This window comes from Ochlerotatus camptorhynchus, unplaced genomic scaffold (genome assembly GCF_037179485.1).
Source record: "Ochlerotatus camptorhynchus isolate MF236.1 unplaced genomic scaffold, CSIRO-AGI_Acam_v1.1 ptg000176l, whole genome shotgun sequence".
In the NCBI taxonomy this organism is placed as follows: Eukaryota; Metazoa; Arthropoda; class Insecta; order Diptera; family Culicidae; genus Ochlerotatus; species Ochlerotatus camptorhynchus.
Window position 1 is genome coordinate 3,641,942 of NW_027040666.1, and position 26,627 is coordinate 3,668,568.

General features: G+C 35.1%; 1 protein-coding gene across 2 annotated transcripts in view; it reads left to right on the forward strand.

Moving 5' to 3' along the window:
• LOC135701751 (ATP-binding cassette sub-family G member 1) overlaps nt 1-26,627 on the forward strand; it is a 51,665-nt gene that overhangs the window by 10,940 nt on the left and 14,098 nt on the right. The window contains exon 2 of one of the 2 annotated variants that reach the window (XM_065222668.1): nt 16,602-16,732. In XM_065222668.1, coding sequence (XP_065078740.1) covers nt 16,602-16,732 — 131 coding nt within the window. Of the gene's footprint in view, nt 1-16,112; nt 16,733-26,627 lie in introns of those variants that run through there. The other variant, XM_065222667.1, reaches the window with a different exon arrangement.

Here is a 26,627-nt window from a genome sequence, read left to right on the forward strand (position 1 = left end):
AGAAGAAGGACAAAGAGTTTTCCGAAGATGCACAGTTTTTGTAAGATTTTACAGACAGTGAAGAGGAAACAGATGAAGAGTGAAACTTTTTTTTATTTGTTATCATGTTAACTTCTCAGAAAAATTATTATTGTTAAATTACAGATAAAACTACCTAACCGCAAGACAATTGTGTTCTTCTTGACTCAGCGGATAAATCAAAGTGAAAACAAAAGGGTTATTTTTATATAGAAAAAGGCCAAACACGTGAACATTCAACGCGTCCCTATTCACTCACTTATGAATTGGCGCTAACCAAACTTTCACTAGTTTGTAGTACAGAGTCTAAGCTTTAAAAAGAGTACTTGATGCTGTGTCCCGGTTTGCCACCTTCTCCCCTATATGCAGCTGAAATTAAGGAAAAATAAATGTAAAAAGTACTATAACTTTGAAAGGGATGATTTTAGCCACATACTGTCTTGAGCAAAAACATGTATTTGTACGTTGTTTACATTTTTTTAGAACATTGTTTACTTGAAAAACTGTAATAAAAAAGGTTATACTTAAAAAACTGAATTTAATGGGGTTTCCATCAACAACGCTTAATATCTTCAAAATTATTCGTCATACAAATTTTGTGTCTGCTACAAAGTATCATATTTTTGTGAGTACTACAACTTTGCTGAAAAAACTTCCCTTCTATCTCTTTTGCAAAAAAAGTTAGTTTTTTTATTTTTTCCATAGTATGCCATGACAAATATTGGTAGTTGTCATAATATGCGCAATGTTTTTGTGAACAATTCATTTGAAGACAGTTTTTTGATTAAGTCAACGATTTTACCACAAAACAATTAAGTTCACCAAATTGGCATTTCCGACCACTGTGCATTGGAACGGTACTAATGGATATTTTTGGTCGCTATTGAAAATTTAGTCGATTGCTGAATTTATGTATGGGTCCAAATTAGGGGCATTTAGGCCGACATTACATCCATTTCCCCTATATAGCTCTTTAAACGCTGTCCAGACTGGAGAGTTATAACATGTTATAACGGTTGTCAACTAATTGCAACACAGAAACCACCATCAAGATAGCGCTATAACATGTTATAACTCTGTAGTCTGAACGTACTATTAGCAGTTGTAATGAGATGCCCTTGCAAGATTGCTTTAGCAGCATTTCGTTTCAAGACTCCTCCCAAAGCATCACATGGACCTTTACCGTGGCATTTGGCGAACAAGTTCCACTCCGTATCTATACCAAAATCCTTTTTCATGTGGCACAAATTAAAGGCTGTTATCTTATTTTTGTACTGACTGCCTGATCCATCTGAGAAAAAGTGAATTTTTTTAAGGCTGGGTATCTTACTCTTGATGAAATTTATACAATTAACTACGAATAATCGAACTGAAACATGGTTGTTCTTGGTAAACTCCGCGATTGCAGTGAAACTAGTAAACATTAAATCTTTGGTATGATCATCTCTATAATAAATAGCAATTGGTGTATAGTGCACTGTGCGTTTGCCGAATGAAATCCTTGTACAGCGTCTTGTACAACAAATGAAAAGTTTTCAGAAAAATCACATATCATGATACATTCCGTTACTTTCAAGTTACTTTTGACATATTTCAAGTATTTACCTTGTTGTTCAGCTTTGAAATTATGTGGAGATAAATCCGATAACTTTTCCAAAAACATGTCTATAAACTCTTGAGTTTCCAACTCCACTAAATCCATGATACAACGGTCAGCTTGACGCCATTGTTTAAATTTTAAGGATTCCACATTTCCATCAGGTCAGGATAGTAACCATTTCTGGAGTCAAATTTTGTATACCTGGCCAATGTTCACTCATTTTTAACCAACACCGTTCGGTGGGGTTGGTGCAAAGTATTTAAAAAAAACAAGTTATGGTATGATTTCACATCAGCTGGAAGTGACTTTCTATCTTGAAGAGTTTTAAAAATTAATTTAACATTTTGGTGGTAAACACACACACAAACAGTATGTGTGTCACTCGTTCCTGCAAGAATGCAATGCTTAGGGCGGTTACTTGCAAACATTTTAAACCCTATTTTAGTTGCGGGATATTGATCCTTGAAGATGGCATGAACTTACAATCAACATTTTTTGTAATAACATAGTCGCGTTTTAGAGCGACGCCGGTGGCGTAGTGGTAAGCGTGATTGCCTCTCACCCCAACAGGCCTGGGTTCAATCCTAGTCGGCGCCGCCGGGATGTTCTGAGGCATAGCATCTCTGATCACGCCTTCCTTCTGAAGGGAAGTAAAGCCGTTGGTCCCCGGTTCATGGGTTGATGGGTCGATAGGTAGGGTCCAGGTGTGGGAGCTGCCTTCCTGGCGTCGGTAGCATTGGTGCTCAGCACAGAAAACAAAATCGACGGAAAACAAACCAAAGAAAAAAAATAGTTGTGTTTTCCTGGACAGATTCGGCTTATTTCGTCACTGGTATAGAAATCACGGACGAGTGATCGAGTTTCTTCTGCTAAAGACGCCCTGCTCAGCTTTCTTCCTGGTGACGTCATTATCCCCTTGTCCTCCTGTAGTGTTTTGGTCCGATCCGCCATATATTGAGAAACACCGAATTCCTTCGTTATTTTATATTCTAGGTAAAGTCGTGAGAATGCCATACTTCTCTTTATTGTCATGAGTTTCTAGAAACTTTTCCTTGAGTTGCTGAATGATTTCATCATCGTTTGTAGTAGGCACACTGTCAGTACTTCTGATCGATTGTAAACTGGGGCTTCTAGTGATTCTGAAAATGAAGTTAAAAAAACATATTTGACATTACTGTAAACACTACACTACATTCGAGCCTGACGTTACAAATTTTTCAGAATGCTATAATGTGTCGTCATGCTCGTTTTACTCATGGCTACCAATGTAAATACATTTTTTAAATACAATATTCACCTCGGCTGTTGACAGCAGGAACATCGGATGGTCCAGCGGTGGGCTCTTCGGGTGCGGGTGTATACATTTTGAGGTATCAATTTCTGCATATGAAGGAACTGCCATCTAATTTCACTTTTTTCTTCACCGCATGAACTTGAAGAGCTTGGGTAAGATTCCTCTTTAAAGCATTTGAAACCCACAAACATCAACAAGAACACTTAAAATTCATCGTTTCACTGGCTGTACAGAATATCGTTGGATTAACAGAGCTTTTGTTTCCTTACTGATTATTTCACTTCTAAGTTCATTCTTAAATATGCCACCATGCATTGTACCTTCGAACGAACACCTTACCTACCAAGTTTTCCGTATGATTTTAGGGCTGTGTCTAGTCTAGTTAGCTATTTACTTGGTGAACTATTCACTTTGAATAAACAAGCCTATAAAAGCAGAAGCAGAAAATTGATATGGATTATGTGAGTATGTCAGCTACATGTTTACCAATGGAGACGCAGAGTAATCTAGTCGTATTGGAGTAATGAGCGAAACTTCTAAACATTCATTCATTTCAAAAAATCGTTACATATGTTGATATGTTGTGTAGAAAAGCCTAAATTTTCAATAAAAAATATAAAAACGTGTTACACCCATTGTCTACAAACAATGAAAACCATAAAAAACAAATACAATCAAAGTTCTTCTATACAAAACTCCAATTTTACGAAAAAAAAACTTTATTTTTTTCTGAAAAGTATTGTTAATAACCTTTCATTTGATATTTTAATCATTCAAATCGGTTCAATGGTTCAAAAGTTATGATTTAAAAAAAATGCAATTTTTGGAAAAATTAGAAAAAAAAAATCGATTTTTTGACCACCCTAACATGGAAATAGTCACTCTAATGAGAAAATAAAAAAAATATGGGTCTAACATGTTTCGATAAGGAACAAAACTACCAATTGTTACGAAATTCTGAGAACCACTATATCGTTTTGCTATGGAATGGCTGTATATCTAAAATTTTGGAGTGATTTTTTATTTATTCATATTTCTTTTGTAAACAAACTTGTAAATCCTACTGTTTATATGTACTACCGTCCTCCGTCAATACTACTTAATAACCTCTTTAGTATACAAAACAATCGAGTATACTAAAGAGGTTATTAAGTAGTATTGACGGAGGTTTACTTACCGCACCAACGAGTCGTATGGTATTTGTTCACGTCACCACTGAAATTTTAATTACATTTGAAAGAATCCACACAATTTATAAAATTATAACTTACATTTTAACAGCAAATACCGGAGGCAAACCCTAATAAAAATAACCATAAAAGATAACTTAACGACGTGTTCGGGGTATCATCCAAACCATTTGTGGGATAGTTTACCCATCCGGGATACAGTTCGTTTATGGTATTTGTTTATTAGGGAAGGCAGTTGGAACTTCTGTTCGTTTGCCAAACGGTGCTGATACAGATTGACAGTTTGAAAAGTGCTCTTATAAAAATATTCAGTTAAAGCGATCAAAGTTAATTCAAAGTCAAAGTCGATTAAGAAAAAATATAATTGTTACAAACCAAACATCGTTTATTTCAATCAATCGCATTAATGATGCAATTCAATTAAATTTATATATTTTACGTAAATGGAGTGCTCTTTTAATTTAAAACTTTTTTAAGAACAGAAACAACCAAGAGCATTTTTTTCTGCGTGAAACAGAATTATACGTACACGCAGTTATACATTACTTTATTTCAATCATTGGCGCTTCTAATAGGTACATAAAAAACATCAGTAAGTAACAGCATCGTTCTCAATATTGATTCAACTCAAGCCATGCAGTTCGAATTCATCTTATTGATTGACAAGCCTTAGCCAGTTTGCCCTAAAATCAATTTCATCGTGATAAAAATCTGTGATAAGCTTGGTATTTTTTTTTTTGTTGTGTACGATTACAAAACTGATTATTTTTTTCATTATTGCTTCTTATCTTTTCAAGGCCAAAAGTATGTTAATCAATATATATTTAGCTTCTGAGGTCCATTTGTATATTAGTCGTATATTTGAAAACCGTACACGTTCCTTGTTGTACGCTGCAGTATTCGAAAAAGTCATGTAATTTATAGACCAAATTATAGTGCACTGCGGGCTCACTTGTTTACATTTTAGCTCATATTTACACAAGAAAGATTTTACGTGACAATTTGATGATGAAATAACAACCATTAAAAATAATGATTTTTATTTCAGTGTGTAAGCAATGTAACATCGAAATTTTCTTTTTTTTGGCTATGTCTCTACAGGGATTTTACGCCGGCCCTCAACTTAGTGTTCTTATAGCTCTTCCACAATAGTTAATTGAGAGCTTTCTAACCCATTTTTGCCTAAGTATGGTTGTGTGGCAAGTACAATCATACTCTATGCTCAGGGAAGTCTAGAAATATTTCAACCCGGAATATTCCTAGACCAGACTGCGAATCGAACCCAGCCGCCTACAGCATGGTCTTGCTTTATAGGCTTCTCTGACGTTTGTGAAATGCACAAGTTTTAGTGCAGAACTTTAGATAAGTTATAAGTATTAGTGCAAGAAAACCTTTGGATTTAGACAAATTTCTGCACTAATACTTGTGCAATTCACAAACACCAGAGAAATCTATAGCTGCGCCGTTACCGACTGAGCTAAGGGAGGCCATCGAATGCTTAAATGTGACAAAATGATCGTATGTAACAGGTTTTACTGCACTTATCCTTAGAGCGATTCATTTTATCGCACTCATACTTAAGAATTCAGAGATCTCTTTGTGCTTATTATCAGCTATGAAAGTGATTAAACTTCAGCCCTATGTATGCACTTTCAATGTCCAATCGTGCTGCGGCTACGCGTTGTTCACGCTTGCCTGTTTTCCTACATGTATGACCACTGTGAAAGACTTAGAGCGAGCGATAACGGTTACTGACGTCACATCCAATATGAACCTTGTACCGGCGCGTTGTTTTCAATTCATTGTGTGCTCCATTTCTTCGACTTCGAATAATAATGGTCCGATCCTATGAATGAATTAAAAACGGTCAGCATCAGGCGACGAAAGGACAATTGAACGGTCACGATATTGTTGTCTGATTCCACATGTATTCACACTTGTGGCTTTTTTCTTTTCTTTCTATAGACACTTCGATGATGCATCATTTCAGTGCTATCGAAAGCAGACGCTGACACTTTTGTTTTCTTTTTGACCGAGCGCTCTAAACAGTTTCCAAAAGGGACTGATCACTTATCGAATATAGTTTGGGTATAGCTTCACGTGTATCTTTCTGGAGTGTCTATAGTTTCCATATATGTATGGTTTTAATAGAGCATTTCCAGGAGAAATCTGCCAGAAAACGCCAAAATCTTGCCCGACCATTTCTGATTGGAATGAAACTTGTAACATGTATTCGGTAAGGGCGATAATGATTTTTTCCATAGGTCAAGAGAACATTACCACTCAACACTAATCTATCAAAAGGACGTATGTGTTTTCACATCTGTATTTTTCAAAAAAATCATAACTAAAAAACCGTTGAAAATAGCTGTACAACAAAATATATACTGAACATACTTTTTTATTTATTTAAAAAAATCAACAATCAAATTTGAAATGCATTTTGCTTATCGCTATCTGAAATATAAAAATCTGAAAATGCTTAGAAAAATAATATAACTTCTTAGATGGAAAAACTTTAAAGAAAAAAGTTCTTGGATGAAAATCATTTTTTTTTGGCTCATCCAGAGCATTTTGATATGGAATTACCTTAAGAATCATATTCTGCTATTATAATGTGCTAATTAATATAAAAACTTTGAATTGAAAAAACATGAAAAGTATTTCTTCCAGAATCTTTTTTAATTAAAGTTTCTCCATCTTAGAACAATTTCTATTATTTTTCTAATAACTTAAAGGATTTTCAGAAAAAAAATACAGGTCGGACTCGATAATTCGGATGTTTGAAACAATTTAAAATGTAGGTTCTCATTCAAATAGCCAAAAAGTAAGCAAAGTTTGCTTTTGTGGGCCAATGTTAAAACATAGAAGGGCGTGGTATTGAAATTCAAAAAGCTTAGAACTTCGTCTTCATAGGTGAAACAAATAAAATGGCGCCCGTGGTCACGTTTTGAGTAAGGTAGTGTACGCCTGGAATTGTGAAACTGTGTACAGCCTGGTACCTCAGGATCGATCTGAAATGATTAATGATGCTTTAAAGTGAACTAAATTTATCAGGAATGACCTAAGAATGGGTAAAAAACTTCAAATTAGACGAAATTGTGCGATCTCAAACTTTTTGGTCGATTTTTTACCTCTTTAAGGCTTCAGAAAAAATAGTGAATAAAAAAAAATTGGTAGATTTTAATGAAAAAGGTTTTCGTTCAAATTGTCAAAGGTAGAAGTCGTTAAATTGTACCGTTTTCAAATTGCACGTAGTTTTGAAAAATCATGTATCGAGATAAACGCGTTTAAAGTTTTGGTAACAGTCCCATGGCGGCCGGGACGCCACTTCGAACAATGAACTGTAGAAAATTTTCTTGTGCGTGGATCAAAAAACCCTTTCAACACAATATAGTAGACAATTACACCTTTCAAAAAATGCAATAACAAAAAAAATCGATTTTGAATGAGCACCTACCCGTAAAAGGTGATGAAAATTAATTGCACTGGGTTTATGTAACCAAATTGGACTTTTAAAATTATTTGGATCTTTTTCCTGATGATGGTCACATATAGTAATAACTTCTATATAACTTTCGATCTGGTTTTTTGCGATCAATTTTCATCTCACTTTCTTCAACAATGGCTTAAGCCACCCATAATTTTGAGTGGATCCACAAGCACTAGGATGGGTCAACCTAACAACCCTGTGCTTTCCACAGCTGTGCAAAATTTGATCGAATTTGGTTTAAGATCTGGATTTGCGGGAGATCTCTAAAGTTTGAATGGGCAAATGCGTGGGAAATCGTGTTCAGATATCTGCAAGAATTAAAAAAAAAATAGCTCTATTTGGCCCAATCTCGGATATAGATTGAGTATACTAAGCGGATCAACTTTGTTGAAAACTGTCAATCTTTTCGACAAAAAGTTATAAATATTTTACTTTAGATCAAATGCTACACACATACATTCATACACTTCCGATCATAAGTTTGGGTTCACCCTTAAAAAAAATGCAAATGTTTTTAGCTTATGTCTCTGCCATTTTACGACCGATTTAAGATCTTTTTTTTTCGGTCATTTGAACAGTATTGAGTAAAATTTAGGTGGTTGTTAATTGGTATAGTATATTTTACAAATTTTGTTTATTAAAACTTCTCCTAAAGTTACAACTTTTTTTCAAAATTCACACTGAATATTCATCACTGATTTTCTCAGAATTGAGAGTGGTAGTACAACTTTTATTCTATACCCATCGTGATATGTTTGTGAAATTCTTTGAAAATTTAAGAATATGATTTAAATCAATAAAATAGTTATTCGAATAAAAATGTGGGGTCACTCCACAGTATGATTTGTCGCTGTTGTAAGTTTTTTTTATACAAAAATAGAAAAATGTTATGATCCACATACCAACGTAGTAAGTTACATTGATTGCTTTTCAACTACTGCAAAGAGAACTAAAATTGTACAAAAAATGGCAAAGGTATAGACAAAACAACATTCCCAGGCAACAATGCAAACCAAATTTTCAACTATGCAATGATTCACCTGGTATGTTCCTTCACAGCTCAGGATGGCATGGTATGGTGACCTCAGGATGGCTTCTTACCTTTCTATATTATTATTTGGTTAAAAATGATTAAAATGCATCAATGGTTGTCGTTTTTGCTTACTCAAATCCAATACTCCAGAAAATTATGGCTCTGGATAATGGAGCCCCGGATCATCCAACCATCGGATAATTGAACCCCTGCATAATTGAGTCCAATTTGTATGTTTTACTTTGGACCAATAAGCAGTTTGCATTTAATTTATTTTTAAAATAACAATTTAATTCATAAATTTTCTATAAAGCTTAATTGTTTTTCCACAACTTCTTGTCAGATACTCTGGAATCGTTTTTTTAGTAAGTCCTTTAACAATTTCTATTACAAAATAAAGGATGTAATTCGAACTCAATGTATTTATTGTTTAAATGATTGCAAAAATACCACCAGTTAGGCTATACCTATTATGCTTTGCTCCAATTATGGCCTATGGGAATTCCATAGGCCATAATTGGAACACACCATAATAGGAACGTATGCCCATAACTGGAACACCCACCCACTCATAACAGTGTTATTTAGTTATTTTTAGATCGTTCATCGCAGCACTTTTTTTTCTTGGTTTGTTTTCTGTCGATCTTGTTTTCCGTACTGAGTACCAATGCTACCGACGCCAGGGAGGCCAGCTCCCACACTTGGCCTATCCATCCATCAACTCATGGACCGAGGACCCACGGTTTTACTTCCCTTGCGAAGGAAGGCGTGATCAGAGATGTTATGCCTCAGAAAATCCCCCTGACGTCGACTGCACCCAGACCCTTTGGAATGAGAGATAGCTCCGCTTACCACTACACCACCGGCACCGCCATTCATCGTAGCACTTTGTATATTAACAATTTTGATTATGTACAATGATAACGTGACTTAGACATGACAGCGGCGGTAGTTGAGTGTTAAGCGTAAATGCTTTCTTATCCCTGGGTTTAATCCTAGCCGAGGATGTTGGGAAGGGAGGTAAAGCCGTTGATCCCGGTCCATGTACAGGGTGTGTGACGAATTTTTGCAGCAAATGGCATATATTAGAAAAAAATACACCAGTTAGTTATTCTAGCAATGAATTTTGTGCGATTTATTTTCTTTCGCAACATATGGAAGTTGTAAGTAAATTTATTCAAAAAAAATGCCTTCCCTTTCGACGACTGTAGTTAGACGCTTCCGGAAACTGCAGTATGCACGTTTTAAAATGTTTCGTTCCATAGATGTCATCACTGCCTTGATTTTAGCTTTTAGCGACTTAAGTGTGGTATGAGGGGTTCTATTGGTATCCCGTTGGACGACGCCCTATACAAAATAATCCGTTGGACTGCTATCGGGACTGCTTGGAGACCAAATTTCTTCCTCCCAAATTTACGAAATATTTTCCGTAAGCCATTTCTGTGCTTTATTAGCAGTATGAGCAGGTGCTCCGTTTTATCACTTTCCCAAGCCTTTTTTAATATTATACACTGTTCTTTCAGACACATTTACCGACCGAATTATTTCTTTCATACTCCGGCGCGCAACAAAGCGACAACGGCTGACAGATTGCTCTCTTGTTTCGACATCTTTACGTTTACTCAACATTGTTTGTTTAAATCTTACACCTAACAGTATAAGCTATCCAGTGCTGCCAAGCCATAATCTGCAATCGACGCACGTCGGCGATTGGCACACGATTGTATCACACAGACCAATGTAAAATCAAGGAAAATAATAAGATGAAGACGTCAGGAATAAATACCTTAGGGGCCGTTCATAAACCACGTAGACTTTCTAGGGGATGGTAGGGTGTAGAAAAAAAAGTATACGCTAATATACGGGGGGGAGGGACTATTTCTCACAGTATACGAAGCTTAAATGTTTTTTTTTCCGAAATATCCAAAATATATTTTTTTCTTATACATTTCTCTTTAACTATAAATTAAAAAAAAAAATGCAAATATTGGTAAATATGCGTGAAAAAATGCGTTTTTTATCAAGGACATTAGCTCACAAAGCCTATAATATTTTGCCCCGTACAATAAATGCGTTAATGTGTCTTTTTGTATTTTGTTCCATCATGTATTCAAACATTTGGGCAACAAAATCTGCCTTACTGATCGTTGTTAGTTTTCAGATGAAGTCTTTGCAATTTTTAGACTAATCATTTGATTCATTGTTTCTCCACGAACTCTTACTGACACTTCAGGCTTTTAAGACGCATACAATAATCGGATAATTTCATTTGTTGATTCCCTGCATTTAATGGAAAATTCCACGAAAGAATTTAAAAGGAACAGCTTCAACATCGTCGATAAAATAATTGAAAACATTAAATGTCACTCTCAGAATGACAATATATACAATCAAACACTGGTGAAATTTTTTAGTGAACATAGTTTTAAAAATGTTTTTATAAAATAAAACTGAGTACCTATATGTTAAATCATGTGGGTTCTCCATCGTATCAAGATTAAATGTTTTCACTAAACAAAACCAACAATATTACTGATCTGATCGTAAGTTTTGTGGAAGCCAGCAAAGAAGCCAGATGAACAAATCTTGCGGAGCATTTGAAAGGGTCCATCAGCTTTTATAAACAAACTTGTAATGTCCATTTCGGACACATGCTGTGGTTACTGTATTTTACATTTGATCGTACATATACAGTAGCCCCTAAAGCATGCTGGGGTGGATTCAAAACTCGACCATCTAAATTGATCAATTATGAAAGTATATGTAGAATTTAGGCGAAGACAAAAAATCAAGAAGACTGGCTACTCTACCATTCTTTTATACGAACGCTATGAGACAGGTACGATCACGGCATCTGCCGCTCAAAGGTAAATGCTTCGAACGAATTTGATAGCAAAGATTACATCCTCAGAAGAAATGATTGTGTATTTGCTCATTTTTCTATGCGTTGCCACCACCTTCACTCAAGCGCAGCGCTAGTGTATTTGTCGCTTGGATTCTGGAAGAGTTGCCAGTCTTCTTGATATGATGTCTTTGCTTTAGGGCAGTGGGTGAAGGGATTCTAAAAAATCTACTGTAGTTTCGGAGGGAGGAGTGAGGGGTTAAAAAGTATAAAATTTCGGTCTGTGTAGATTATGAACGGCCCCGTAGGCCGTTAAGAAAATGGGCGTTAGGCAAAAATACGATAGGTATAATTCATAATCCTATGACAAATTGCAAAATTTCCCAATCATCCTCTCATGAGCTATTTTTTAGCAAAGGTTCAACTCAAGAATGATTTTTCAAAAAGACGTACCTGCTTTTGCATATAAATATTCAAACATCAGTTTTCCGAAACTCTTAGCTCGGCAACGCAAACTAATTGGTCGTTTTTTTTATTGACTTATTAAACGAGACACTTCCTTCAGCAATAATGAGTAGTAAAAAGATGTGAAAGACGTCTCTCTCGTATAATTTTAAATAAAAGGGTTATGCTATAAAAACTATTACTTTTCTGGACATTCTCTCTTAAGTAATAAAAATTGCTATAGAAAAATAATCATAAGTTTTACAACTATCAATTCTTCATCAAAGCTACCCGGAAAAAAATAACCATACAATTTCCATAAAATAAAATACAATTACATCAAAATCTATTGCCAACAATCGATCTTATTTATATATACAAGAAATTTTAACATGTTATTATTACAATAGATTTACAATGTTTCCCATAAAGTAAGAATTTTCAATAATAGAACAACAATACAATTAATGGTAAATGGCAAATTTTTGTTCGGGAAAAAGTGATTTTTTGTATGGTTAAGATACATAACAACCTTTCTGGAAACAATACATTCTATGGTTATTTTATCATTGTAGACAATATGATTTATTATAAGTACAATAATTTCTATTGTATGGTTAAAATACATTTCATTGTACCTCTATGGTTCTTTTTTATGGGTTCTTTAAATTATGATACCTGCAACTTCGTAGAACAGAGATGAACCAGCCGATGGCTGAAAGTCTCTTTAATAAAGAAACATAAGATAAAGATAAGATAACTTTGTAGAAGGTTTCATTATAATGTAATCAGAAATAACAAAGTTCAATATTATTATTTTAAGGTCCACTTTATTTTCAATTTCCATCAAAATGAAGGCTTTATTATAAACGTCAACTTCAAAGAAGAAGCTATGCTGGTGGTTAAGATGCATTTTCTGGGTCAAAGTATTTACCCAAGTAACCATAGGCACGTTTTTTCGCCTTTATGGCAAGGTGCAGCTGATCAACGGCTATACCAGTATTTGCAAGTTCTGATGAGGCCCGTATATAGCCAAAAAGGCGAAATAACGTGCCTATGGTTACTTGGGTATTTTCTTCTAATTTCAATATCTGGACCGCTGTTGATATAACATCCAAGGGCATAGCAGGTTCTTGTGATGGGTCTTCAGGCCAAACTGAGCTATGCTTAACGCCCTTAGACCGAGTGCTGTTGGACCGAATGGTTCACTGGCCCAAATGAATAATTACTCCACAATTTCACCAATAATATTGGTTAAAATAATATAACTCTCAAGGACTACTACGAACATTTGTCAAAGTTTAGGATTTAGAAAAAAATAAATAAAAAAATATCTACGATCCAGCAACTGAATTTCGGGCATAATTTTCATCGAAGAGAATGAAATTTCTGCCCGGAGGTATATGAAGAAATTTATTTCTTTTCGATGAAATTTATGCAAGGAATTTAGCTACAGGTCTTGAAAATTTTCCATACCAGCAGAGTTCTAAAAACTTTCAAAGTATCAGATACTTGAAGTATTTTTTGATAGGGAAATATAAAATCATATGTATCCATTATATAATAGATACCAGGGTTGTTAATCGAAACCCGATAACGTCTTTTCGTTAACGTTTGCTATGATAATTTTCCATTGCAGACGTTAACGAAAAGACGTTATCGAGTTATCGATTAACAACCCTGATAGATACAATATAGAAATTGGTTGGCATAGAAGCTCGCAATTAATAACTGTAGAATTGTTTCAAAAATACTAAGTTTTGAAAAGAAAGGATCCCTTTCATCATCAGGATGACGCTACTGTCTCCACTAGTTCGTAAATAAGCACCAGAGCATGTATTCAACTAGAATTCTCAAGTCATGTGCCGTAATGAAATGTGAGCACAATGATAGGGAAAATCTCGATAATACATAACAACAGCTTAACTTGATTGAAACAAAACTAACAGAGTCAGAGTACCAACTAGTAGTGAAGATACCTGTTGGTTCGCGTGGGCATAAATACGCTAAAATTCAACGACTGATGCCTTTGATAACAAAAAAAATGTTTCGCTCTTTTCAAAGGTTGATGTCGTTTAGTAGAATCCAACAGTCATCGTAAGCCACGTAATCACTGTCTTAAACGTGCAAGCGATTCACTAGTGTTCAAGTTTCCAATAGACTCATGAAACTGGTTTTACTTGCTCTCTGGCCCTGTATGTTCATCTGTTCCTGCGGTTGCCAGTGAAAAAATTCAATTGAAAGCTAAAACAAGGTGCGCGCATATCTGTGTACACTAATAAGTGCATCTCGTCGCGGTTTACAGTCGCGGTTAATGACTTCGGCTATGTTGCAAATGTGCCACCGACAACCGATTTGCCATATAGAAAAAAACTTGACTCTGTTAGAACATCGTCTGTAAATAAGGCGAGATGTTGTTAGGGGTAAGGGTTAGCCATTCATGGTTTGAAACTCGTTAGAAAAAGTTGCATTTGAAGGCCGTCTAGTTCATGTGCGATGGTTACACAAACTGTTTGATCTATCAATAAAAGGCAAACCACGATCAAGTACCTCATACTGCATGATCGGTAGTTACATGGCTCAGTGATAGAGAGAACGTTTAACCTAGTTGTGGTTAGACTATAATCGGCAGCGTATACTGCGGTTCCGATTTTAGAGAAAGGAAGAAAGGAAGAGGAAGGTGCGTTCTATAGAGTGATTTACGAAATCCACTAGGCAAACGATTGAACGCTTTGACATCCTTTATGTAACGAAATTTTGCTTTACGCAATTTGGATTACCTACACCCAGTCGCGATAATTACAGCCGTTAGTCATTGGAAACTTTTGCCATGAACAAACAAGCGGATCCACATGCAGTGTACAGTGAGGTAGAATTGAGCAAATCACGGAATCGTTTCACGATAATGACGGTTTATCAGAGTGTCGGATCGCGATTACCACGTGATGCCGATTTAATCGTCTAGTACCGATATAGATTAGGTACTCTGAACCGACTTCTACCAGTCATTGTTTTCAGAAGCACGAAGGGAGCAGATTGCTACGGTGGAATACGATTAACATATCAGGTCATGATATTTTTCTGTTTTTTTTTTAAGAACAGTGCAAATATCTGATCATTAAGTGACTGTCAAGTAATTCTAGTGTAATGGAACAGTTTGAAAACTTCAAAGGCAGTCTTGGCAAGGTCAAAGAAATCAGACTCTGAAGTTTACTACGTCTGTGACGAAGTGTTTCAAAATTGATAAGTCTGCAAAAGCTTGCATAGTAAGAATAATTTACTGGAATATTCTACGGAAAGTTATCAAACAGCGTACCGAATAAAACTGCGTTCATCCCTTTCCATCCAGATGATCTGCACTGCATAATGAGGCGACAAAGCATAATCAGCATATTCCTTGATACTGCGTACAGTCCAAAATTGCGTCCACCGGCAGCTTAATAGATAAATCCAGCTTTGCAGCAGGTGATTTCGAAATCAATAAATGTCAAGGCTACGATAATGATGCTTCACAGTATTACCCTTTGCCACAGTATTACTCCTGTTTATTGAGTTTAGATTTTAATAAGAGCACGTATTTGAAGGTATAAGTAGTAAAAAAAAAAATACTATGCACTAAACTAAAGATCCAATAGTTTTCAATTGTTTTTTTTTTTAAAGGAAAAGGGCTTATGTTTTTAATTCACAAGTAAACTCAATATTCTTAAACGAAGAAGCGACTGCTAATGGAATGAATACGATAAAGATGATTGATTTATTCATCGAACAATATCACGAGCACATGGCGCTTGAATCCGCTCATTCCAACCCACTGTGGTTTGGCATAAGGAAATAAGCTCGTGTTCCGCTTATACACCGTTACCTACCGTAAATATTGTATCTCACTCGTACACCTTACCTCGAAGTAGTAGTATTAGTAGTTAGTAACAACAACAGTACCAGCAAAAGCAACACTAAACAACCATGATATTTGTTAGCGTGTAGAAGTCACTACAGCCCCAAGATAAAAAATGACCCCGTGTTCCCCCCAAACACATTGCCATCATCGCATCGCTTTGGATCGGGTGGCGTTTGTATGCGCGACCAAGTGTGGTGACGGACACTCTACAGTCAGCCTAATGCGCGCATATGTTTTCATATATTTTTAGCCCGTCGTCATCGCCTTTGTCGTCGTAGTCGTCGAGGCAAAAATATTATATCGTACAACACGCATTCAGTCGTTCTTTGGACAGCAGTGTCTACAGGCTGTTCTAGCTCCGCGTTCCGAAATCCGAAACAAGAGAATAAAACCGGACAAGAAGGTCGTGTCGTATGCGCTTGTAGACTTGGATGAGTCAAGTGACTTTTCTTCTCGCGAGATAATTCCGCTAAGGAGCAAGATTCGTCACCGTCGTCTAGTTAGGGGTGTTCATGTGTTTGATTGGGTTCTGAAAATTTAATGCTGATTGTCGAAATTTACAATTGGTGTTGTTGAACGGATATGCAGAGAATCGTAAACGAGTAAACGAGTGGAAGTGTAAATATATGTAATAGTAAACGAAATTGCTTCGTACCCATACAGATAATTGCCCGTGAATGTTGTGAACCAAAGCACAGAAAAGCAAGAGAAAATCCAAAGAAGAAAAACCATGTCGGAAGCAAATGAAAGTAGTAGCAGTGTCACTAATAATTTACTCGATGACAACAGGAAAAATGGCGCCGTCCGAGTGCAGATTGTCCCGTCCCAGCCGAAAACCTTGTCCCATCTACCGACGCGGCCAGCCGTGGATCTGGCCTTTCACAATCTCACCTACCGGGTCAAGGAAGGACGACGCAACAGTAAGTATCGCGCCTTTAGGCCGTTTCAATCATATCTGCATCATGCATGGTAGAAGAGGTGTAATCACTTCCTTTACGCGCCACCACACATTAGACATTAATACAATATGTACACATGTAAGCGAACGGTTGAACCTCAGTTGTAATTAATGCACGGAAAGCTGAAGTTAAGTGATTCGCATGGAAATTGTTAAACAAAAATAATTGTGATTTCAAAAGTACAACCCGTTCTATCATGCATAATAAAAGTGTGCACGTTAATTTTAAATGAGTACCAAAAGGAATATCTGTGAGGTATGTCTATGAGTTCAATTGAATGCCTCTTGAAAAAAAAAAAACATTTATTTGAACTGTCACTTAAAATGTTCCTGGTGTAATTATTTTTTACGATTGTTTAGAAGCTCGTTTGCAATACTATTGATTAACGTCATATATCGTAAACATTTCTGACATAGCTATAAATCGCATACATTTACATAATGTTTCGAACGGTGGTAGCCTATAACAGTTATTGCATTAATATAAATATATTCAAGGAAGTTGGGAGATTTTCGAATCGCAAATATTAGCTTAGCGAGCCGGGAATCAAACTCGCCACGTATGGCGTAATGTGGCATGCTAGACTGGCCCACATTTATATGGAGGAAATGTTTATCATTTTTTCAACGGGCCAACCTCTAGATTTGTGCCATTTTGTGAGGAAACCACTCCCTGAAAATTTCTTTTTTTTCGGATTCAACACGAACTGGCGCTTTTGATTTTAAATTTATATGGGGTTATTCCCTAGTAGCGCCCTTGTTATAAATTGGTATTGGAAACTTATATACGACTTATTTCAGTTATAAACAAGTTGCTACTTGGGTTGGTTGAAATGTATGGAGAAATACCATTCCTTCACTTTTTCGTTAGAACTGGTTCAGCAAACTCGATTAAGCTCAGAATTTCAGCACGCGAAGCTTAAATTATCAGGAACAACTTTGTGCAAGATAGCATCACGATTAAAGTTAGAATTATGGAGATATTAATTAATTATGTGCATTCTTCTCGTTTATTGCAACCACTAGATGAACTAGATTAGCACTAAACATAAAAGTTCATATTTTCCACAGGCCAACATCCAGGATCATATCTTTTGGTGCGATATCCACTCTCTTAACGCTTTAGCTCTTTTTGATTTAATGTTCATATAGGAGATCTAGATGAAATTTTTATATACAAATTGATCATATACATTCAAAGCGAATATCTCAATACAACTAACTGAATTCATGATGCAATTTTCAGCAAAGTTGTTACTCAATAACTGAACTACGAGTTATGAAAATCTGAACCAAATCGAGGATAAGGAAACTTTTTTATGATCGATAGAGTGTAGGAGTGTAATTTTTTTACATGTATTTTATCCTAATTCCCCATAAAAAATTCAAACTAAAAGCGCCAGCTCATCCTATAACTAAATGAGCTGAAACTTTCAGAGAATGGTTTTCGCACTTAAAGGCACAACAATTGGAAAAAATTGAACTTTTATTTTTGTGGGCAAGTCTAGTGCCACGCTTCTCGCTTTTTTAACAAAACGCAAAAAAAAAAAGTATCTTCTAAGGATAATTGTTCATGTACCTTTCCATGCGTATCATTTGATTTAGCTATTCATTTGAATAAAAATATATCACATCCTATGAGCTTCAATGTCACCATGTGATTTGGTGGATTATCATGGGAAGTTTGATTCAATCAAGAAAGAACTTCACCAAAGTTGCCAAAACATCGACACTTTTTTGGAGTTGCTTATTTAATTTTGGTGTCCTGGAAGTTCTGATAAAGAATAAAGCTAAAATATATTTTCAAAATGTGTTAGCTTTATAAATATAAGGGGCTCTTTCTAAGCTACGTAGAATTTTAAGCGGAGTTGACGAGCAACACAGTTTGTCATACACGAGTTTACATAACTAATTTATGACCAGCTTGGTAGTCAAACTTTTCATCTAGCTACTTATTTACAACGCATTTATAACGAAAAAAGCGCTAGAAGTGAGGTAAACATATAACATAAGTCTAAAACCACTGTGATCAGTAATTTGATCTATTGTAGCTTATCCCGTTTCCTTAGTTTGGTGCATGTCGTATTACTCCATCACTTAGGAGAAATGATGAAGTATTGATGTCATTCTTGCCTTCATCGCCAGGAATCGATTCTAATTAAAAGGTCCGCTAGTTATACCTTTCGAAAAGTGAAAGCACCCTCCAAAGGCACACCCCTTTGTCAGTCAACACTGGATTCCTTAGCAACAAAATTAAGCAATGATACCGATAATGACCATGCATCAGAGCTCTAGTCTAAACCACTTCAAACTAGAGAACAGTGAATAGAAGTTTAGAAATCACTCAGATGAAGACTTACCAACTAATTGTTTTCCTTGTTTCAAGTTCATCCTTGGTGGACAAAGCTGAGTATTGTCAATTGTCAATTGTCAACAAGAAATAAAAAGTAACAAGGACTAAGATGCATTCCTTGGATTACTGAAAAATCTTGTTCCACTAGTTTGAAGTAGTCAGGACTAGGATTCGGTGGTAGATCTTACATCCCGTAACGTACCACGAAAAGGTGATCTACCCACGTTACGGGGCAATACGTCAAGTTGTATATGATTGACTTACGCAACTTGAGCATGTATGTCAACCTTCCAATTAATTGAATTTGTTTATGTTTCCATAATTAATTTACAAAACTGCTTTATTTTGTTATTGATTTTATTTCTGTTTATTTACAATAGAACAACACTACCTATAAAAGCATAACAGTCCCACATTAATTTTGATCTTAATGGAGTTATCCATTAATATCGATTGTAAACTCCGGTGACATCCAGAGGTGGCTACGGACAGATATATTTTCAACAGTGATTTTCTTGGTTTGCTGTTTTCCACATGGGATTGATATCCTTTTATGGACAAAGTAGGCATAATCACACTACGCTAGCAGCACTTGTATGTTTATATGAGGTTTTTAAGATAATTTTGTAATTTTTGTGTTATCTTATTTTTCGGACAAAGTTTGCGTACAAAATAATACATCGTAAGTTTTTTTTTTTAACTAGCAACATCTGTTGCAAAAATCAACCATGCTTTTATTCTATTGCTTCTAAACCCAAATCACGGTTTGATAGAAGTTAAATCGGTTGCTTGCTTGCTGCTGGCAACATTTGCATAGATTATTTAAAGGTTGGTCGTCTTCTGCTTGCAATGAAGTATCCGAAGTCATAAGCAGCCATTGCTACTATCGTCGACATTAGAGTGCTTCATTTTGAAAAAAGTTTTAAATTTCAATTCAATACGCAAATTTATGAGTCTATGCAAGAAATGACAAAGATTGATGAAGGTTTAGAGGATACCTATTGTGTTCCTTATTACATTGTTTTTCCTTTTATTTCTATTGCTATTGTATCACTTTCATTTTCTCTAATTCACTATTGACTTATAGGATTTAATTTCACTATCACTTAAAAAACTATAACAGATACGTATTTCGTTTCCTATGACTGAAGAAGTTATTTGTAGTAAACAAAATACGTATCGATTATAGTTTTTTTTATGATAGGGAAAGTAAATAGTAAAAGTGAATAGTGGATTAGTAAAAGTGAAAATGATATAATAGTAGTAGGGTATATGGAAAAATATTGAATTTCACTTACATTGCTCTAACTATAATTTTAGTTATCCAAACGATGAAAAAAAAATGTTATGTGATTGTCATTTTTTTGCATTTCTATTTATCTCTATATGCTTAAAAACTGATCGTAAGAACAACAGACTTTTTGTCCATTGTCATAGCAACATCATATTACACTGTGAAGTAATGAAATTGGTTTGTTAGCGGAATGCTTAAATAAAACAGCGAAAAACGGTTATCTTCCATTTAATTCGTAGTCGAAATACGTGTCTGTCATGGATACGAAAAATATTCAAGTGGAATTAAATGGAAGATAAACTTTTTCGCTGTTTTATCATATTACACATTTGGACCAGTAAGATATGAGCTAGCCTACGGCTAAAAATCTCTATAATAAAGTATTAAAAAAACATTAGGACCAGTAGAACCTAAGCTAGCGCGATAAGTGATTTTAATATAAGTCTGATTACTAGGAGAATTTCCCATACAAATTTAAAACCATACTGGATGGTGGCCTATAAGACATTAACCACTATTTCAAAACGAAGAACCCTAGTTGACATGCCTTAAGCACTTTCTTACATGTTCAGGGCTGTTACAACAGGCGCGGATTTCGCGATTTTCGCGGATTTGTCGCGGACTTGAACTTTCGCGTATTTCGCGGAAACATTAAATGATGTCGCGAAAATCGCGAAGGGACTGTTGTGCTGTCACAAAAATTGTGGAATTTATTGTAGCCTTTCCGTCCCGGATTATTTGCTGTCATCAATTTTGTTGTTCATTTGGCTCTCAAATTTTTACCGGTTCAAACCAAACACCCTGCAAATAATCGAGAAATGATCTCAATTCCATAAGTCATACCGGATTTACACGGGAAAATCCCTGGGGTCTGTCCAACGTGAGCTATTTTCATGTTTTTATTTTTAGCTGCTTTAGTAAATAAAATTTAATAAAGCTTGCGACTGTTGACACCTTTAATTCAAAACATTCATTTTTAAAATCTAACATTAATAAAAAATAAATAAATTTAAATCTAATAGCAATAGCAAAACCTAATAAAAACATAACCAAAACAACCGAAAAGACTATTGGAAAAACCTATATGCCCGAGCACACTTGACAGTGATTTTTGGTGCATTAGTATTTCATATCATGATTGATCAATCATCGGCTGCCAAAAACTGTCATTTTCAGAGAAATTACAATATAAAAATTGAAAACATTTTGTTTTCAAATTCCGTTACAACGCTATTTAATTGATTCATAATATTACTGTCTTCAGAAAAGTTGTGTTTTTTTGATGATATGGTAAATTTGTAAAATATGCGGATTCAATTTGCTAAGATTTATGAGCAAGTGAAAAGTAAAAAAACTGATTTTAAAGTAGTCCTGACAAAAATCCATTTATATCTCGCTAGACTTATGATGTAGAACTTTAATGTCTTCTGAAAAGCTTCATTAAACTCAAAGGTGTACACCTTTGCCGAAGAAACACACCTATTATCTTGTGGTTTAAAAAGTTTTAAGTGTAATGCCACCTTAATATAAAATTACAGGCATAATTCAAAAGATGCAGAATAATATAATATTATAATATTAATGTTATAAGTCGTATAACCGTCTGAATTCCTGAGTTGTTTCGTAAAGTACTGTGAAAGAATTAACACAAGACCTGGTTCTGTGCTGGCTTCGAATGTTTCAATCTCGAGAGAGCAAATCAATGAGCAAATCAATGAGCAAATAACTGAAAATAATGCTATTTCGAATCACGCCATATGGTGCTCAAATGATAGCAGTCCTCCAGATGAATTTTGCCTATGTCATTCTATACTTGATTAGTACGCGCACGGTGAACTTTAGACTTGATATTTCAATCTCAATGCTTTTGTTTTTTCATTTCGATAGGAATTCGGCATACCAAATAAAGAATCATATTTGTTTGTTATCATCCGTGTACTATCGGACGTTTCTACATTACTATCAGCACCATGTATCGTTCTTCTTCTTCTTTTGGCTTTGTTAATTTCAACTGGGCTCTCAACTTAGTGTTCTTTGAGCACTTGAGGAGTTGTTAATTGAGAGCATTGTACCATTTTTGCATTAGTATCATTTTGTGGCGAGTACAATCATACTCTATGCTCATATGGGAAGTTGAAAATTTTTCCAACCCGGGAACTGAGCTATGGGAGGATCCGTATGTATCGTACATGATCACCCATTCCAACTGCGTATAAAGTGCTTGAACTATCCGGCGTAATAAACCCTCAGAGGCTGTGTTATATCATCTTTCTAAGCAACTCATTATTTACGAATGGTAAATACAAACCAGAAGCCAGCGAGTCCCAAGATCCTTCAGCAATCGCCTCTCATGGTGCTATGTCGTGATTTCACTTTTTGCTTCTGCTCTAATGAATTCAAGAAAACAGAGCCGACTTGGATTTTAATTTCTTTGTATGTTACTTAACGAGCGCACGTTCCTCTTTGTGAGTAAATGGTAGGCGTCGTCCGGTCGCAGTTCAGTGGACGATGGAATTCCCTTCCTTTCTTGAAAAATGTGCATTGTGTTACCAAGTGTCTGAGTTCTCACCACAATCAATCCAATCCAGTGCTTCTTGTCTGTGTTGGATGAAGATAACGTTCGATTCCTCCCTGCACGTTGGGGGTGAATATTTAATCATTGATAATGTTGGTTCGTCGGTCGGGCTTAGTACGTTTATGCAGTCTTTGTTTCAACTTTTACAATGGATCCAAAACTGCTCGATTAATTCCTTCCAACCGGAGTTGAGGTGAACGATAACCAATACAAATTGAAATGGTGGGTTCCTCATGGCTGGATATCAAAAGTCACTTTCATTATATGTACGCGTTCCATGCCGTAGGATCTCCTGCTTGTTTCATACAATTAGTATGAAGTTTTCAAGTTCTGCCGGTCAGTATCTCAAACACGTGAGCCGTATCTGAGTGAAATACCTCCTATGGATTAATGTGCCTGCTGATAATAAACGATTCAATGGAAAATACGTATGACGTAGTTAGTTGGCCAAGCCCGGTGAGAACAAAGTACGACTATCGATTTGATAATAAAAATCTGAAAATTTATAAACCCCAGACGATCGAATGATCAGAAAAGAACGAATCAACCTGTTCTGAGAATAATTTTCTGCCAACTCAGAAACCGGTTATCTGCGATGAATGAATTATTGACTTTAGCTTAATTATTTTCCGGAGGATGCCAACTGAGCATCATGAGAGGTTTGATAAAAAAAATTACAATCAAAAATGTCAAACCATTCCATTCGTGCCGTTAGATTTGATAAAGAGTCACAAATTGTTAAAATTTTGGCTGTTGAACAATGGCTGTCTCCACAATCATTAAATAAACGTGTTTTGGTATGCGTATGTAAAACTTCTTCTTACAAAATAGTTGATTACTAATTACATACCTTAAAAATGGGCCAGAATTGTATGAACAAGTTCTGGATACATATGTTAACACTTTCTCACCAAAATTTTGCCAATTCACTCACGCATTCATTATAAATTCATTAAAAAGTTCGAACTTTCAATACCTGCTTTCTCTAGCTTACATCTCGCGGAGTTACGTTGCACTTTCAGGTCAATTCACTTTTAAAGAAAATATTTGCTTAAATAATACCATTTGCATCGTTAGAAATGGAAGGCGCGAATAATGTTGTAAGATGAAACAGTTTTGTTTACTTTTTTTCTACACACTGCATTACGAAAGTGTGTGTATGAATCATTTATCATAGCATTCAGTGTTGTCAATTTAATTGAAACAAATAGTGTAAAAACAATGCTTATGACGCATTCCGCGCCAAATCGTATTCGGAGCTCAGATTTCAATGAAACTTTCTGGACCTTGACTAAATAAGCCAATTTGCATATACTTAGTTTCTTCCAAAATTTATCTAGACTAACTTTTAAGAAGAGTCAAACTTTTTTGCCGATTTTTTTCAAAAAAATATTATGGGAAAATGACACCTCCTACAAAAATGTGTTGTATGTATGACTTTTAGGAAAATGACGAAATTATCGAAAAAAAATACTGAAAAAAAATTCCATTAGAGACGTACATTGAAAAAAAAAAACGATTTTTATAATTTGAAGTCAATTTAAAAAAAATGACCATGTTTGATTTGGATGAAACTTTGTCTCAAGATAGGTAATTATGTTTACTACGTCCATACATCGCGAGATGGGCACTTCTAAGGAAAAAAAATTTCTATCAAAAACTTTTTCATGTCTGATGTGATTTTTTTTATTTGCCATTTTCACAAAAAACTAAACCAGTGAAGCTCAAAATCATCTCAGAATCCAATAAAGCTCAATTTTCGATTCAATTTTGTCTAATCAGCTTTTATGTTCACTTTGATTAATCGAGAATTTCATATGATTAGGGCCAAATCGTATTCGGAATTGGCAGCATCCTCTCAGAGCTCAATAAAACTTTATGGATATGTAGACCTTGTCAAAAAATATCATTCTCTTATTCTGTTGTCTACTACTGAGGCAACATCTGATAATATGTGAGAAAAAAAAGACAACATTTTCATATATCATTTGTTTATATATTTCCAATGTTTTAAACCTATTTTCATACATGCTATTTTTTCCTTTTTCCAATCAAGTTAAATATTTTTGGTTCATCTTCTGAATTAGAATACCTTTTTGCCGCTACTTTGTCTCCAGCTATAGGCACAAAACTACGGAATTTCTGTGTGCCAGATATTGTATTTGTGCTATTATCATATCGCATAACGTCAGCTAGAAGTAATGTTTTAACTTGTTCTCAAGACATATTATAAAAAAATAATATAAACAAAATTGTAAACATAGCTCTTAAGACAACAATTTTAAAACGGTCTAGACTGATTGACGACAAATAAATAAATAAATAAATATAGTTCTACGAGTTCTTCTGACATTTCGATGTACTGTTCAGTGGATATGTACTCAAAACGTAGTTTTGTGATATTTTTATCTGTTTGTTCAACTGCCCAGTTATATAATTCTCGTGGAGTTGTTATGGTGTTTCCATAATCTCGAGCAAGACTAGCTCACTTTGCCATTCGCTTGAGAGTGCCACCAATGGCATCACAGGGACCTCTTCCATGAAACGTTGGAAAAAATGCCATTCTGCTTCTAATCCATGCATTCACTGAAATCTACACAGACTAGCACAGTTTTTTTTTGTATTGTGATGCTGCCCCATCTGACATAAAAGTAATTTTAGAAAAATCTATCGATTGCTTAATAAAATCTATCATTTTTTAGATGAACAACTGAACTGCAACTGTATCGTGAGTCATTACTTCTGATAAATGAAGCTAACATTTTCAAGTTTATTGTCTTTCTTAAAATAAACTTCAAATGGATGTATTGTTGCTTGAGAACTATTCCAGTGATATTGTTGTGCAGCGTTTTGGATAATGAATGAATAATTTTCAGAAAAATCACAAATTGCTAGAAAGCACACTTTTTGCAAGCACGGAAAAAGCAATCAAATGTTCTAGTTGAAATATTACACAGCATTTTTTCTATTATTGCATCTTGTGACATAATTTTTAAACTGTGATCATTAATTTTTCATTTTCAGTAATTGTACAAATACATACATTATGTATACCAGTAGAATCAAGCAAAATGCAATGTTTTGGTAGCAATTGTCTAAATACAGTGAAACCAATATTAATTTCTTAATATTTATAAACAAACATCATGTACGCTTCTTTGAGGGACATCATTAACAGGCGTTTTTGAACGTGTTCTTTTCGTCCATTTCTAAACTCGGAAATAAAATCATTTGTTCCGGGCATAGGTCTACTAATATCATTGTCATCAAAAAATTCCCTAACTAGTTTTTTGTATCATCGTTGATCCCATGCTCACTTCTTTTGTTGGGTGTGCTTAGAATACCCTGCTCATTAACAAGGCTCTTCACCTGCCTCACCATGTACGTTGGTGCGTTGAATTCTGCTACGACTTTATTCACGGACCAAGACTTTGGCAATACTGATAATACTGTTATCTGATCTTTTCTGTAAGCTGTAGGCGAATTAAACTTCTCTTTTAGCTGCACAATCATTTCTTTGTATGCCTCGACTTTGCTAGTGTCTGCTGTATTTAGGACAAATATATTTTTGCGCACTGCTTTTGAAATTACTAGAGATTTTTTTGAACAATAATCCATGCTCCTCATGTTCCTCG